Source organism: Callospermophilus lateralis, chromosome 15 (assembly GCF_048772815.1).
Source record: "Callospermophilus lateralis isolate mCalLat2 chromosome 15, mCalLat2.hap1, whole genome shotgun sequence".
NCBI lineage: Eukaryota > Metazoa > Chordata > Mammalia > Rodentia > Sciuridae > Callospermophilus > Callospermophilus lateralis.
Genome location: NC_135319.1, coordinates 43,689,276 through 43,704,987, shown reverse-complemented (window position 1 = coordinate 43,704,987; position 15,712 = coordinate 43,689,276). Strand labels below are relative to the sequence as shown.

At 58.2% G+C, this 15,712-nt stretch overlaps 1 protein-coding gene across 1 annotated transcript in view; it reads right to left on the bottom strand.

The window, feature by feature from the left end:
- Cdh23 (cadherin related 23) overlaps nt 1-15,712 on the bottom strand; it is a 335,818-nt gene that overhangs the window by 149,256 nt on the left and 170,850 nt on the right. Inside the window, exons 11-12 of the mRNA XM_077105309.1 lie at nt 2,326-2,331; nt 163-312 (exon numbers count right to left, since the gene is read on the bottom strand). Of these exons, the coding sequence (XP_076961424.1) occupies nt 163-312; nt 2,326-2,331 (156 nt within the window). The remainder of the gene's footprint in view (nt 1-162; nt 313-2,325; nt 2,332-15,712) is intronic.

Genomic DNA, 15,712 nt, shown 5'->3' with positions numbered 1-15,712 from the left:
TTGCGAAGAGGAGGCTCACTCCAGCGCTGCCTCTCAGTGGGCTCCTGGGTCGAGCCACAGGGAAGGTGGGGGAGGTGGGAGGTGGGATTTAAAGGGGTAGTGATATCCCTCTTCCATGTCTCCCCTGAAGACCCCCCACTGGGCCCGAGGAGGTGGCCTTACATCAAAGTCGTAGCGGTCCACGGTCTCGTAGTCGAGGGGGATGGCCACCCGGATGCGGATGTCCGCCTTCCCTTGGACGGAGGTGGGGGAGATGATGAAGTGGTGGGAGTTGTTCCCCACCAGGTACACCTCGAACATGCTGTTCAGGCCCTGGGGCGGAAGTGGACAAGAGCTAGTCAGAAGTTCAGAGAGGACACGGAGGCCAAGGCCCGGAGCCTGAGTGCAGGTGCAGAGGGCCTGGAGGGCCAGCTGAGCCGGACAGGGCTGGCCTGCCCCACCCACGGAGGTTCTGGTCTCCCTGGGTGACGCTGGCCCAGCTCCTGGACCCCACCTCCTGCCCCTGTCTGGGCCTCAGCGAGTCTCCTCTGGCCCCTTCTGTCCAATGCCCTCAGGGTCCCTTCCCGGGCTCGGGTTCTTGTTCCTGTTCCCTTTCTCTGCCCCAGAGACCCCAGCTCGGGGGAAAGAGGCCAGCAGGAACGGAGGGAAAAGAGAAGAGGGCAGAGTAGTGGAGGGAAGAGGAGCCATGACAGGCTGGGACAGGAGAGGACAGGAGGGACGAGGCAGCCTGCAACTCCTCCTATGGGATGTGTCCATCAGGGAGAACCCCGGTTTGCTCCCCGGTGACAGGGAGGTGACCCAGAGCCTGGGTGGCAGAGTGCACCACCACGTGCCCCATGCAGTGGCCAGCCCTAGAGGGCACCATCTTGGACTGGGTGAATGCAGCCACACCCACAAGGCTCTGCTGTGCCCAGATTCCCAAGTCCATCACTTTGGGGATGCACTGGGTGCCTCACTTGCTCAGGTTTTTGGAAGTTCCAACTAGAGCTACAGCTCAAAAAACCCTCATATGAGCCGGGCGCTGTGGCACACGCCTCTAATCCCAGCAGTTCGGGAGGCTGAGGCAGAAGGATCGCAAGTTCAAAGCCAGCCTCAGCAACTTAGCAAGGCCCTGAACAGCTCAGCAAGACCCTGCCTCTAAATAAAATACAAAAAAGGCTGGGGAGGGGGCTCAGTGGTTAAGCACCCCTGGGTTCAATCCTGGTGCCAAAAAAAAAAAAAAAAAAATGAAATCACCATCTGATACCTGATTTGTTCTAATGCAAAACTGTTGGGAAGTGACATCTCCATGTTACTCAAGTCCCCAGCTTAGGAGGAAAAGCCATTGCTGCAGGTGAGCCATGTGGCCGACCAACCCCTGGAGCCTGGCTGCTCGCAGAAAGAGATGCACGTGCTTTCCCCTGCCTCCCTGGGGAGACCACCCCAAACTCCCCTCCACCGGGTGGGGGCTGGGGTGTGCAGCCAGTCAGGAGCCTCCACCTGGCCCTTGGTGCTGATGCCAGTGGGTCACCCACCCGGGCTCCCTTGCCAGGGGCTTGACCTCTCAGTTCTCCTGTTGACCTCCCTCCCCAGCCCAGTGTGGCCAAGGGCGCATGGCCCCTCTTCTTGGCAACCCAGGGGTTGCAGAGGGGCTCTCCCGGGGAACCTGTTCCTGGTGAGAGGGGCAGCCAGGCACGCTGGCCCCGGAAGCCTTCCCAGGCAAGGCTGGTCCCTCCCATTCAGGGCAGGGAGATGGGACAGGATATGGCAGCCTCCAGGAGCCAGAGTTTGCAAGATTCGGAGCCCCAGAGCTGCTCCACGGGCTCGGTGCTTTTGGGGAACAAAAGATGTTGCTATCCACCCCGGGTCTCTTGAGTTCTTCCCATTCTACCAACCTGGCAACGCAAGGCCAGGGACAGGAGCCCAGGGGCGGGAGGAGCCCAAGAGCAGGCCGTTGCTGGCACAGGTGTTTTGAGTGGGAGGCGGGAGCCGATCCTGGCATCCAGGTAGTATCGGGGCCTCCAGAATCCCCAGCCCAGGGTGGCTCCCTGGGGACTGTGGGGCTACGCTCCTCTGGGCCTACTGGGTGGCAGAATTTTCAGTTCTCTCTGGTGTGGCATCCATCTGGTCAGGGGGAGGGGACAATTAAATCCCTGAAGGGGCACTAATAGCCAAAAGCCATGGAGTGTGACCACTCTAGACAGGTGACACAGCACTTCTCCCTCCCTGAACCTTGGCCCCTTGACCATGTGGGGTGGGCACAGTCTGTGCATAAAGAAATGTCCCTTGCGTGGTGGGTGGCCCACCAGGACCCCCAGCCCAGCCCTGCCAAGGAGGCTCACTTACCAAGTTCTGTCAGGGGGAGTCGGTCAGTCAAGGGCATGGAGACAGGAAGAAGGAGCCGGAGAGGAGCCCAAGGTTGTAGAGAGAAAGGAACCAGAGAAAAGAGATGGTGAATCTTGGGTCAAGGCGAGGGGCCAAGACGGACCCCAGGGCACACCCAGCTCCCCAGGAGCCGCCTCCCAGGGCCCCAGTGGGCCACAGCTTCGGGGGCCCGGGGAGGGGTACACTGGGAAGAGGAGCAGAGGAGGGTCAAGGGTGGACCCAGGAGGAGGGGACAGGGCAGGAAGGATGTCGATGTCAGAGGAAGCTGATCTCTGCTCCATCCATTGTCCCCTTGGTCCTGCTCCCATGAGCCTGGATAAAGCCCCTGCAGGAAGCAGCCCCAGACACAGCCATATTTTAATTTTCTTAGCATAAAAAATGTCAGAGACATGATAAGCCAGGGCATGGGAAATCTCACAATAACTCAAAAGTGTGAGGAGCACACACTTCGTGTCTCCCTCCCGCCTTGTCCCGCGAGAGCCTTCTCCAGCGGTGACCACCAGACCAGGAAATTCACTCTGTGAGAGGCACGATCTACAGACAGTGGCAGAGACCCAAGCCGCCCCCCACCCCGACACAGTCGCACACTGTACACACACTCTGGTTCCAAGTTGTTCATTTAAAACTACATCTTGGTGACTGCTCCCTAACTGTACCTAGGAACAGCACTGCTGAAGAGCACAGCAGCCACCTAAGCACACATGTATTGCGCACCTACTGCCAGGCCCCGACCAAACACTTTAAAAGTACCAGATGTTGCCAGGTACAGTGGTGCACTCCTGTAATCCCAGCGACTACTGAGCTGAGGCAGGAGGATTGCAAGTTCAAAGCCAGCCTCAGCAACTTAGTGAGGTCCTAAGCAACTATCGAGACCCTGTCTCAAAATGAAAAATTAAAAAGGCTGGGGATGTGGCTCAGTGGTTAAGCACCCCAGGTTCCATTCCCAGTAACCCTCCCTCCCCAATTACCAAAGAACCAAAGATCTGCCTCATTTCTCTTAATGGCTGCAAAGTGCTTCTCTCACATGTTCAGTTCCCCCCCCCCCCAGTTATTCTAGAATGACAGGAGCCCCTTGAGGCCATATATCACGACTCACACAGTGTCAATCCACCTTAGACCCTGGCACACAGTAGGTGCTCAGGGATCGGGTTTCAGCAACTCTTGGGCTGCCCTGTGTGATACTCTTCCCAAGGGCCCCTCCTGTGGAAATTAAGTTCAGAGAAGTTGTCCAAGGTGGGCACAGGGGATTGGTTGCAAAGTGGGGGATCAGGGCCCAGGCCCAGATACCAGGCCTGCATACTCTGCAACAAATATATTACTGTTTGCAAAGGGCCCAGGTAGGGAAACTTGAGAGATGGTAGGACAGAGGGAGGCTTGGTGGCCTGATGTGGGCATTCTCCTGTGCAGTGGGGGTGCGTGGCGTGGGATGCACGGTCAGGCAGTCAGCAATATTAGTCACCAGGGCAAACAGAGGTAGGAAAATAGCACTCCAGGCCAAATTGTAGGGGAGGCTGCCCAGAACTGAACTGGTCTTAGGAAGAAAGGAAAATGCTTTTTTTTTTTTTTTTTTTTTTTTTTTTACTTTTAAACTAACAGAAAAAGGATTCCAGATGGAGGAAGTGGCTTTAAACACAGAATCCTCAGGCCTCAGTGGGTCTTGCAGGTGCTAACGCATTGAGGATTTGAGCACTGTACACAGGAGCAGCTGGGAGCTACTCTACCCTCTGGAGCAGGGGAATACTGGGGCACACAGATGACCTTGGCAGCCATGTGTGAGTCACACCAGGGCTGCCCTCCTCACTCTCTTCAGGGCAATTCTGATGTGAATTCATCTAAAAAGAGGCCCAGAGCCACTGGTCAGACTCTCCCAGGGGTGGGGCCTGCTGGCTGCACTTTGGGGTACTCCCCAGGGAGCCACGTCACGCAGCCAGGGCTGGTAAGACCTCAGTGCAGCAGAGGAACACTGAGCCACCGGAGGGGGTGGGAGAGGCCAGCAGGGCAGAGGCACAGAGAGATCACCCGAGTAAACCAGGCTGAGGAGAGGTGGACGCCCAGGCCTGCGGGCACTGGAACAGGACACAGTGCCACTGGGTGCTGGTTAGAAATGCAGACTTGGGGGCCAAACCCAGGTCTACTGAAATTCTGGGGTGGGCCCAGCAGTCTGATGAGAGGTGCCTCCGGGAGGCCTCATGGGTGACAGCCCCTGGGGTGGCCAGGGAAGAAGCGCTGAGGGAAATCCACCTGTGAGGTGTGGTGCTGGAATCGCATGCGGGGCGGGGCTGTCCAATCACTGAGGTCACTGAAGAGTCGCCTGGTGGACGGAATGGGCCCAGGGCAGGCCCAGGTGAAGCCCCTGGTGTAAGTGCTTTGGTGAGGCAGGGGCCCCAGAGGGGAAGAGCCCTGGCCCCTTTAGGAGAGCTCTATGGGTCTGGGAGCTAGGCCTCCTCCCTCCTCCCTGATCTGTTCCAGGGACTAGAATTCCACTGGGGCCTGACACAGCAGTTGTGTGGACCCCAGGTGCTGCTGTCCTGAGATCCCCAGGGTCACCCTCTGACCAGTCCCTTAAATGCTCAGCCTGCCCTTTTAGAACCTGCACAGTGGATGATTTCCTGCTGGGACTTGTGACTGTCAGCCCCTGGGGCAGGGGTGTGTGACAGGGAGATACCCTCTGGCTGAGTTGGTGAAATCCCCTATAACAGAGCCCTGGGCTGGACAACTTACCACCACAGCTTCCACCTGTCACCCCCCACTCTGCCACACACAGACAGAATCCTCACCTGGCCTGGTGGCATCCATCCCTCCACCCCTTTTAGGAGAAGGAAGCTGGGGCCAGAGAGGGGGACCCTCAAGCCTGAATCTCAGCTCTTCTTCACCAGCCCTGAAGGCGTGTTCCTTCCCTGCCCACACGAAGGTGAACGAGGCCCGGGGGTAGGGGCCAAGCTCCCAGCAGAGAGAGCGTCGCTCCTCCCAGCTCCGCCCCGGCTCCTCCGTGCCCTGGTCCTGCCACTGGGGGGCGGGGGGCTGCCGACCTGGGGTGGGAGGCAGGGGGTGCTCTTGGAGCTCTTGAGGGGCAATTTTATTGGAAAGGGAGATAAAGAGGACATCAAAAGGAGCCCCAGTGTGTGTGGAGAGGAGCCCGCTGGATTAAATTCTCCTCCAGCTGGGCGAGGTGATGAGAAGGCTGATTGGCGGCCGCCGCGGGTCCCCGAGCCGAGCTGCAGCGGGCTGGGGAGCCGGGCTGCCCGCGGGGAGGCGTCGCGGGGCTCAGCTTTATTTATTTGTTGGGCGGGGGACGCGCACGTGAAATCACTCCTGGCTTCCGCAGTCCCGCCCGGTGGCTCCTGGTGGCGGCCGCCTTCCCGCCCCCCGCGGAGGGCAGCGCCTTATCAGCCGCCCGCCAGAAGGCCCCGGAGGCGGACTTGGCCTTGGCCTTGGCGGTCGGAGCAGACGCTGCCCCTGCCCAGAACGCTCCCTCCTGCCCCGGCACCTTGTGACTACCAGAGGTGGTGACGGGACCCCAGGCTCAGTGTTCTCAGCTTTTCTTTGGTGCCCGGATTGAAGTAGGGCGCAGAGCGGCGCGCACTAGGCGCGTTTTCCAGCTCTTTGCAGGGAGTCCAGCGCGTGCTGGGCCCTCTACACACCTTAGCTTGCAGAACGCTCCCGCAGCCTGGGACAAGGAGCAGTTCCATGGTCTAACCACGATCAAACCCAGCCTTTTCTGTCCTGAGGTGGATTTGAGCTGGTCCCCCCGCTATGGGTGCCCCCCCCCAGCTGGAGCTGGGCGCCCCCCAGTTTGGCACCTGCGTTTCTCTCTGCAGACAACCTGGTCCCCCAAAGGGAGGAAGGACTGACCGGTGCTCCAGGCTCCCCTGCGCTGGACACGAAACCTGCCCTTGCCTGGCTCTCCACTTCCCCAGGCTCCACCCTGCTGTGGTGACACGCATTGGCTCTGATCTCTGCTGCTAGTCAGTGTGGGACCTGGGCCAGTGGCCCAGTGGTGGGATGCAGGAAAGAGAGCAGGATTCAAAGCTGAGGACTGGGCTCCATCCCTTCCAGCTCTGTGACCCTGGGTGACTCATGTTGCTACTAGATCTTCAGTTTCTTCATCTGTGAAAGGACAGAGGGAAGCCCGCGCCCCCACCCCCCCCACCCCCTGCCAGGATGAAATGAAGCAGTGCTACCTTTGTTCCAGCATTTTCTGTGAATTGTGGTTTTTGCCTAAGAAAGGAGAGTCCCTGAAGGCAGGGCTGCTGTGTGTGCTCTCCTTTGTACCTCAAGTGCCAAGTACCAAGGGGACCCTCACCCCACCTAGGGAACTACAGTGTGCCCCTGGGGGGACCTTTATTCCATTCAACAGAAGAGAAAGGACTAGGGTTATGTGAACACAGGGTGGACGGGGAAGGTGAGGACCAGGGCTGTCTTTATGTTGGGGTGATGGGGCTGGGGCTGCTGTGAGCAGGATGGAGAGTCCCTGGGGACCTGGTGAGCTCCTGGGGAACCTGTGGGTGGTGTCTGGGTGGTGGCAGGGTGAGCCCCAGCAGGGAGTGGGGCTAGGGAGCTGGAATGCAGAGACGGGCCTCCAGAATTAGTGTGCCCTTCGCAGAAACCCTGTCCAGAACTCAAACCTGCCAGGAAGAGCCCTGTGACTGATTCCAGGGTGTGAGGCCCTGGACTTCAGTGGTGGTTAGAGCACAAACCCTGGAGTCGGACCTGAGTCTAGATTCAGGCGCTCCCTCCTTCAGCTCTGTGTTTGCACACAGGATTTTATTCTCCTTGAGCCTCAAGTTCCTCATCTGCAAATGGAAGGAGAGAAGTCTTCCTGATGGGCTCTTGTGGGTAAACTGCAAAATTTTGGCCAAGACTGAGCGCCTCAGGCTGGGTGGTCCATGCCTATAATCCCAGCAGCTGGGAGGCTGAGGCAGGAGGATCATGAGTTCAAAGCCAGCCTCAGGCCCTAAGCAGATCAGCAAGACCCTGTCTTAAAATAAAATATAAAAAAGGGCTGAGAGGAAACATCCAAGGAGGGGCTGCTTTCTAGACCTTGGCCAGGAATGAGGGAGGCATGCAGAGAGGGGCAGAGGCTCCCACGTGTCCAGGAGCAAAGGGACCCGCCACCCCATCGGGGGTGGGGCTGTAGGTCTCTCTCCCTCCCTGCTTCTGTGTTTTCTGTTGGTCTGATCCATGGTATTGAGCAGTGGAAAATCAAAGTCCACTGAAGATGTATTCTTTATCCTTTCACTTAATTAACCCCAATCAGATGTGGCAAAGTGAACCTCGGCAGGTGGCCTCTTCTTGTCCCCTCGCTCCCTTCTGAGACACCACTAGGGGGCGCCAGGTTGCCCGCCCCTGCCCACCTGTGGGGCAGCTGCCCCCTGTGCACTGTCCCGAATGGGGGGGGGGGGCTGCCTGCTTCAAAGTCAGAGGCCAGAGGGCAACGGAAGGAGCCTTGTAGAGGTCACTGTCTCTGTGCCCCTAAATTCACTGGAGGGACCCAATAAGGCTTAGGTCACGAGGTTGGTAGCGGGGCCCTAGTGCCTTTCTCTTCTGCATTCCAGCTTGTCTGGCCACCAGTGGCTCAGAGGCTCCCGTCTCCACCCTGGATCTGGGTAGACTGTCAGGCCTGCAGGAGGGAGGGAGGCGCCCTGGCTTTGGGAATCATCCCACTGCCCCCTCCAGGGCTCCTCTGTGGTGTGGATCCTGGCGTGGCGTGGGTCTGAGGTGGTCACTGGCTTTCTTGGGGCTGCCCCTCATTGCTGTGTGACTGAGGAAAGCCCTTTTCCCTCTCTGCCTCAGATTCCTGATCTGCAAAATGGAAAGCTCAGCCTGGGCTCTTCTCTCTGGGCCCTTTAACACCTGAGTCTTTTAAATTGTTTTCTTTCAGCCCAGGCTCTCCCTTCTCTTCCTCCTTCTCCCTCCTGGCCCCTCTGCTGCCCCTTTGTGTCTCTCTTTCCCCTCCTCTGCCAGGCTGCTAGTGCCCCCTGCAAATTCATATAGTGAAATCCTAACCCCCAAGGAGGTGAGTTTTGGGAGGTGATGTGGTGAAGGCCAGCCCTCACGAATGGGACTAAGGCCCTTAGAGAGACCCCAGAGTGACCCTTGCCCCTTCTGCCATGTGGGGACACACAGTTAGATGGTCATCTGGGAAACAGGAAGCCAGTTCTCACCAGGCACTGAATCTGGCAGCGCGCTGATCTCTCCCAGCTTCCAGAATGAGGGAAAAGTGTCTGTGTGTGAGTCACCCAGTTACGACAGTTAGTTATAGCAGCCCAGAGGGACCAGGACACCTCCCCTCCAGGGCCTCCTTCTTCTGTCCCTCCTCTCCCCATCCCCGCTTCGGCTGTTCTCGTCTGTGTTTCCCCCTCTGTCTTCCTTCTCCCCTTTCCCCCCCCCAGCCCTCCTCTGCCCCCCTCCCCCTTGCCACTCTCGCCCCCACCCCAGCTTCCCAGGTTATCTATGGAATTCCACACACACCTGCACAGCCAGGATCAATCCCAGCTGCCCTGCCTTCAGCTTATCTCTGCTCCAAATGATTGATTTTCCCTCTTTAAGAGTAATTTGCGGTGAATTTCATGTATTGCAAAACCCCCTGTGAAATCTAATTCAATCCGATTGGCAGCTGGCACTTGGAGGAAGAGCGCTGGAGAGCCTTCATCACAGACGTGTGTATCATCCGTGTGCGGAGGAGGCTCCGGCGGGCAGGTGCTCCTCACCTGCTCTGCACACCTTCCCTCCCTCCCCTGGTGGGATCATCACGTTCCGCCCCGCAGCCAGCCCCATCTCCTCTGGGAGATGAATTTGGATGTGCGCTGGGTATCTGCATTAAGCCAACGAGGACAGGTGTTTTTGAATTCAGTTTTCCCTAATTTGCAGCCCTTCGCCCCAGTGCACTGTGAGAATCTCACACATCTTCCAAATCCAGCCACTCCTAACACCTTGTCATCTCCTGCGCTCCCTCCTCCTGCCCTCCTGCTCCTGAGCAGAGTCTGATTCCAGGGACCCCCCAAAGCCCACGTCACTGGGGAGTGGGTCAGCCCTGCTCTTTCTCTTCCACATTCCAGGTTTACCTGGCTCAGAGCATCCTAGGATGTGGGTATTAAAGTACTGAAACCTAGGTAGTCACAGGTAATCAGAGAGCGTGGTCCCCGACTCTACAGGGTGCAGCAGAGGCAGCTAGCACAACTGCCCAGCTGTGCAGGGGTGGAAAGCATGGGGTTCTGCACACCCAGTTTCCCCTGGGTGAGCTCCCCAAAGGCTACTCTGACCCTCACAGGACGTGCACATAAAGTGCTGGTCCTTTGCCAGTGACGGTGGGCACACGGCCACCACTAGGCCCTGCTCAGCCTTGCTCCAAGTGGGTCCTGTGTGCTGGCCGTAGGTCCTGCCATGAGATAAGGTGAAGTTCACGGTGTCCACTTCCAGAGCTGAGACTAGCTATTCTGGCCCCATTTCTGTGCCCCAAGTCAATAGTCATTTCAGGTGACATTCTATTCCTTGGGCTACCCTGGACTTTTAGGGATCAAGACTTCAGCCCCATGGGCTCTTAGTGCCGTGCTGTGGCCTTGGGGTGCTAGCTGGGAGGCAACGCTCCCGTGGTCTTGGTCAAAGGATGAGCATTATGTGGAAGACCCAGGGGCCACAGGGACCGTCCTAGCCCCAGTTAAGGAGCTGCCTGCTGCTACGGGCTCCTGGGCTGTCATTCATGTGTGAAGGGCAGAGGAAGCAGGTAGGATATATGAGTCCCCAGATCTTAAATTGAGGACAGCCAGCGAGACCTCCACCCTCATGATCCCTAGGAAGTGAGTCTTGTCCCCTTCCTCCCCTCTCCCTCCAGCATAGGATCCTATGTGGAAGGTTCCGGCCTGGTATGGGACTCTCAACAGTCTCTTCCCTCCGGCTCTGTCGCACAACCCTGGGCTGGCCTCCCAGCACCAGTGGCCACGTTTCAGAATCTGCCAACCTGCTCTTCCCACACACATCTGGTCTCAGTCCCTTCCTCTGCTGTCCAACTGGCAAACTCTGCAGCCGAGTTTTGGTTGTGGTTTTGGTGGGGGACTAAAGTGGGGTGTAAGTGTTCTCAGAGATGCAGGGAGACCCCCGATGCAGGGGAAAGAAGTGCATCCTCATCTGCTCCAGGCCCAGAATTGTCCTGCACCCAGGAGTGGCCCTTCTGCGGAGGAATGGGTGGCCAGCAGCGCGGGGCTGCTGCAGGCAGAGGTGAGTGTCCAGCCCTCTGCTCTCTCGCCAGGGCCTCAGGACAGAGCAGGGAGGGGCAGGGTGCCCTGCTGGGAGCTGGGTCTCCCACTTGGAGGGCTCTGTCTCCATCTTTCCACCGTGAGGAAGCTATTTCCCTGCTTACACACAGAGAAAAAAATGTACGGCAAGACAAAGGCATCTCAAGGCCTTCTGGAAATCAGGGGGGGCACTGCCAGCTGCCAATCACACCAGTGTCCCCACTACCTATCCTCCAATCGTGAGCCCATCATGTTGATGGGAGATGGCCCTGGAGCGGACCTGCTGGTGACCTTCACAAACTGTCCTCCTGAGGTTGCTGTTCAAAATGGAGACCCCCTGCCAGGAGAGGCTGTGAACCTGGTGGGTGACCGCAGCCCCCGCTTCCTAGCCCTCTGCCAGGGAGAGCTGCCCCTTCCCACCAACAAAGGCACCTCACATGTCCTAGGGGAGGGGTTTGGGGCTGGGACAGGGTGCAGGCTCCAGGTGAAGGTGTAGTCGTGCCTGGAGACAGCCCTCTGGGCCCCTCTGCTGCCCCTGGGCACGGCTACCTTCCTGCACAGGACCCTCCTGCTGGACATCATTTGGAGATGTGTGTGTGGCCACACAGTGGCTGTGGTGTGAGAATCAAATCAGAAGATACAGATGGAGACGCAGGGGAGGGGAGAGGAGGCGGAGACGGGGACAGGGAGGATGGAGTCTTTCAGGTGAGGATCTCAGTGGGGGCTCAGACGGAACCAAGAGGCCTGGCCACTGCTGCCCAGCATGGTGGTGGCAGGTGGGAGCAGCCCACATCTTCTGCCCCTCTTCTCGCCTCTCCCCAGCTGTCCTTGAAACTTCTGCTCCTCCCATTGCTAGAACTCCAAACCCCAGCCTCATCCGACCTGCTCCCCCTTTCCACAGACCCCACCTCAAGCAGGCCTGGCCTGGGCCCAGTCTCTACCCATCTGTGCTCCCCACCTTCACCCTGGGTCCCTATCCCCACGTTTGGACGTGTTCAGACTCAACCTAAAGCACAGCTCGGAGGCTATCACTCACACTCAAGAACCATCAGTGACTCCCAAATACCTCCCGAATTAGGTTCAAACTCCTAGTGGGATTCAAGGCCAACCAGCCTGCCTTGCTGGCTGCCTAAGAGGGTGCCTGTGACATGCTTGATGATTTATGACCATGATGAGGAGCCTGGTGCTATCAAGACCTAACAGCCCACCGCGGGGACTGCTGACGCGGCTGCCTCTCATTTCATCTTCAATACATCATAATTTACTTTTTTAATTAACAACCCACAAGATGGACACTTTGGTACACGTTTCTATGAGCTGACTGGGGATCGAAGTCAGGAGCACTCAACCACAGCCCCTGTCCTTTTTCATATTTTATTTAGAGACAGGGTCTTGTTGAGTAGGGCCTCTCTAGGTTGCTGAGGCTGGCTTTGAACTTTCCATCCTCCTGCCTCAGCCTCCAGAGCTGCTGGGATCACGGGCGAGCGTCACCACGCCCAGCTCAATTCTATGAATTTTAACACGTGGACAGATTCTTGTTACCCACTTCCCTCACAACCAGGACGGAGATCAGTTCACGCCCCCCCAAAACGTGCTTGTTCTATCCCTTTGCCCTCTGCCCTCTGTCCTGTCACCCTAACCCCTGACAACCACGGATCTTCTGTTGTTGGCTCCTAAGCTTTTTGAGAATGTTCTAGAATCAGGCAGCAGTAAAGCATTTGAGACTGGTTTCTTTCGTTCACATAATGCCTCTGGGATCCGTGGGGTCCTCACTGCACCCTAGGGGTCTGCGTCTTTAAGCACAGTCCCACCCCCAGCCAGGCGGGGGCCAGAGAAGGCTCTGGAGGCAGGCAGGAGAAGGGCCAAGGGGATTCTGTGTTTTTGAAGCCTGGTGGGCGTGCTCAGTACAGATTGGCAGGTGGAACATTCTCTAATGGGGGCGATTAAAACCAATCATCCTGTTCGCACAGAAAAGTAAACATGGACGCAGCTGCTAATTTGTGGCTATTGATGGCTGTCAGGGCCGCTGGGCCCCCATCCTGAGTCCTGCCTCTCCCTGCTCACTCACCCTTCATGCCTCAATCATTCTGCCCTCAGTGCCTCTCGGGTGCTCCCCCTCCCTCAGGACAGCTCTTTCCCAGTCCTCTTCTCCCCTAAGGTGAAATATCGAGGTGCCCAGGGCTGCCCAGCCCCTTCCTCTCTGCTCTGGCCACGCCCCTTCCCGGGCGAGACCCTGGGACCAGCGAGGCCAGCTTTAAACTCGATGCGGACACTGGCAGCTTCTATTTCTGCAGCCTGGACCCACACAGAGCCTCCTGCTCCATTTCTAGAGCCTAGGGGAGCCACTAACGTCACGTCAGTCACTTGACGTTGACCATGGTGGAGCATTTCCACTACAGAGATCACCAAACGATACAAGCCAGTGTCCCTAACCCCAGAGCCACTTCCTGGACATCGACCAGCACACCCCACCTGCCCTGCTGGCACTTCCATTCGGATGGCTGACCAGCAGGTCAAACAGGACCCACAAGAGCTGACCACGCACTCCATCACCCTCACCGACAGGTGCCCGGACAGCCCCGAGGAACTCCCAGCCCCTTCCAGACAGATGCAGCCTGGGGTCACGGCTCACCCCCACAGCACTTCCCTGACCCAAGGACCGCTGTGCCCCATCTGAACCCAGGTTGTCACCTCCTCGTCCCGGCCCCTTCCTTCACTCTTAGTCACCCACCCTAGTCACCCTCGTGATGGCCCCTTCACTTCACTCCACGTCACCAGCAGCAAGAGCACCTTTTAGAAAATTAAGGTAAATTTCATATGACATACAAGTCACCCTCTTTAGCACTTTAAAGTATGCAAACAAATGGTGTCTGCTGTATCCACAGGGCTGCGCTGAGCCTTTTCATGGCTCCCAAAGGAAGCCCTGTATCCATTAAGCAGCTGCTCCCGGCACCTCCAGGACCCTGAACCACCATCCCCTCTCTGCCTAACCTGGCCTTCTGGACACTTCCTACAGATGGACTCACACGGCAGGTGGCACTGTGTCACCCTATCATGGCTGGGTGACATCCCATGGGTGAAAGCCCCCTGCTCTGCCCACCTGTGGTTGACGGGCACTGGCTTGCTTCCATGGCATGTCCTCCAGCACCTCAGTCACATGGTGTCACTCCTTGCTTCTTACGCTCAGCCAGCTTCCTGTCCCTTCTCTGAGGACCCTGCCTCAGATCCATGAATTTGTTCTTCCCTCCAGAAAGTTCCCCAGGGCCGGACCCTCACTACCGGGAGTCTCTGGCCAATGTCATCATGTTGGGAGGCTTCTGCTGCTGCCTTCCCCGCTGGCCAGTCCTCCCGGAGCCCAGCCCAGCTCGCTGTCTCCCCCTGGCAGTGGTCACCGCCTGCCTCCGGTGCGTCTGTTTCTTTAATCTCCGCCACTGGAACACAGGCTGCCAGGGGGCTGGGCTGCCTGGCGTTCAGTGGCGGGTGGTACAGAGATCAGCACCTCGCGCATAGTAGGTGCTCAATGAGTAAACGAGGGGATAAATGGACTCCCACCTCCTACCCATTGGGAGAGTCCCTGGAGTGCCTGTCTCCCCTGTCCAGGGTGCCCGCTACCCCGTGTACTCCATGGCCCTCGGCTATCTTTTGCTATGCTCTGTGACCTTCCATAGAAGGCTCCCTCTCTGAACCCAGTTTTGCTCATGTGACAAGAATCTGAGATCATGTGCCTGTTGACACGGGTGCTCGTTGGGACCGATCTGGGGACGCCATGACGGGCACCCTCTTGCCAGGGATGCAGGTGGACGCCCAGCTGGGGGTCAACACCTCCTTGCTCTCGACTCTCTTTGAAGGAATTCCTTTTTAACAGACGAGGGACCGAGCGAGGCCTGGCGAGGGGAAGGCAGGTCTGCCTGAGCCTCCACAGAGGAGTCAAGCCGGGACGCTGGGCCTTGCCACGCGCACCTGCCCCTCTGTCCCCACCCTGCCCCACTCTCCTCTTTCAGGGGACAGCTGGCAGGAGCCCCAGAAAGCAGAGCTGGGCGACCTGCGCTTTCTCTGTCTTGACGACTAGGATGTCGCGGCCTGCGGTTGCCACGACGGGGACCCAGGGCTCGAGGCCCACGGCGCTGTGCTTGCCCCAGGTCAGGACGGGAGAGGAGCATCTAGTGCTGTCGGGGAGAGCTGGGGGTGGGCGGGGAATGGGGCGGGGGGTGCTACAGGACGAAATCACTTTCTGGGGTGAAACTGGGCCCACCGCTGTCCATAGGGAGGGGGCACCAGGGGGGCTTCAACCACAGAGAGATGGTGGAGAAAGGGGGGGGGCGAGGTTGAGGCGCCTCAGCTCTGCTTCTGACTCCAGGGGGTGTCTTCAGAAAGACCAGCTGCTACATTTAGGGAGTGGGACCCACGGATAAGTGATCCCCGCTACTTCCGGTGGGTCCAGTCCTGCTCAGGAGCACAGGTGGGTCACAGGGAAGCAGGCAACCAGACAAGGGCACAGCTCCCCAGTCCAACATGAGACATGAACCCCAGTCATCGGGGGGACTTGGGACTGGGAGCCACACAGGCTGGGGTGGGCAGGGGTGAGGGACGGGCGCTGTCACTGTGGGCTCCCCACCAGGGCTGGGGGCCTGGTGCAACTGCATGCTAATGACATTTACAGAGGAGACTAAAGCAGGGGGTGTCTCAGTTACCCCAGGACAGCTCTGGTCCTCAGGAGGGTTGGAGCTTAGCCTGCGGGAGGAGTCACCCCGTGGGATGTCACCAGGGAAAGAAAGGCCAGAATAATCGTCATGGTAATAAGAGGCCCGGAGAAGTCAGCTGGGGGAAATCAAGGGGAACCTACGCAGACGGGGCGTCCTGCGCTGGCTGCATCCTGCGCTCACGGCTTCCTGCCCAGAACCAATTGCCTTTGAAGGCAACAGATATTTTTCTGGGGCCCTGGACATGTGAGCAGAAGCTGTGGGCAGCAGAGGCCTTGCAGACAGACCCCTGCCCACTGGAGGGACGCTCAGTGGGCGGCAGCAAGTCGTGGACATTGGGTGGACACATAACCCCTGTGAAGGCACAGAACGCCCAGAAGCTCTTCCTTTTAGAAATAAGAGCAGCCAGGATGGGCC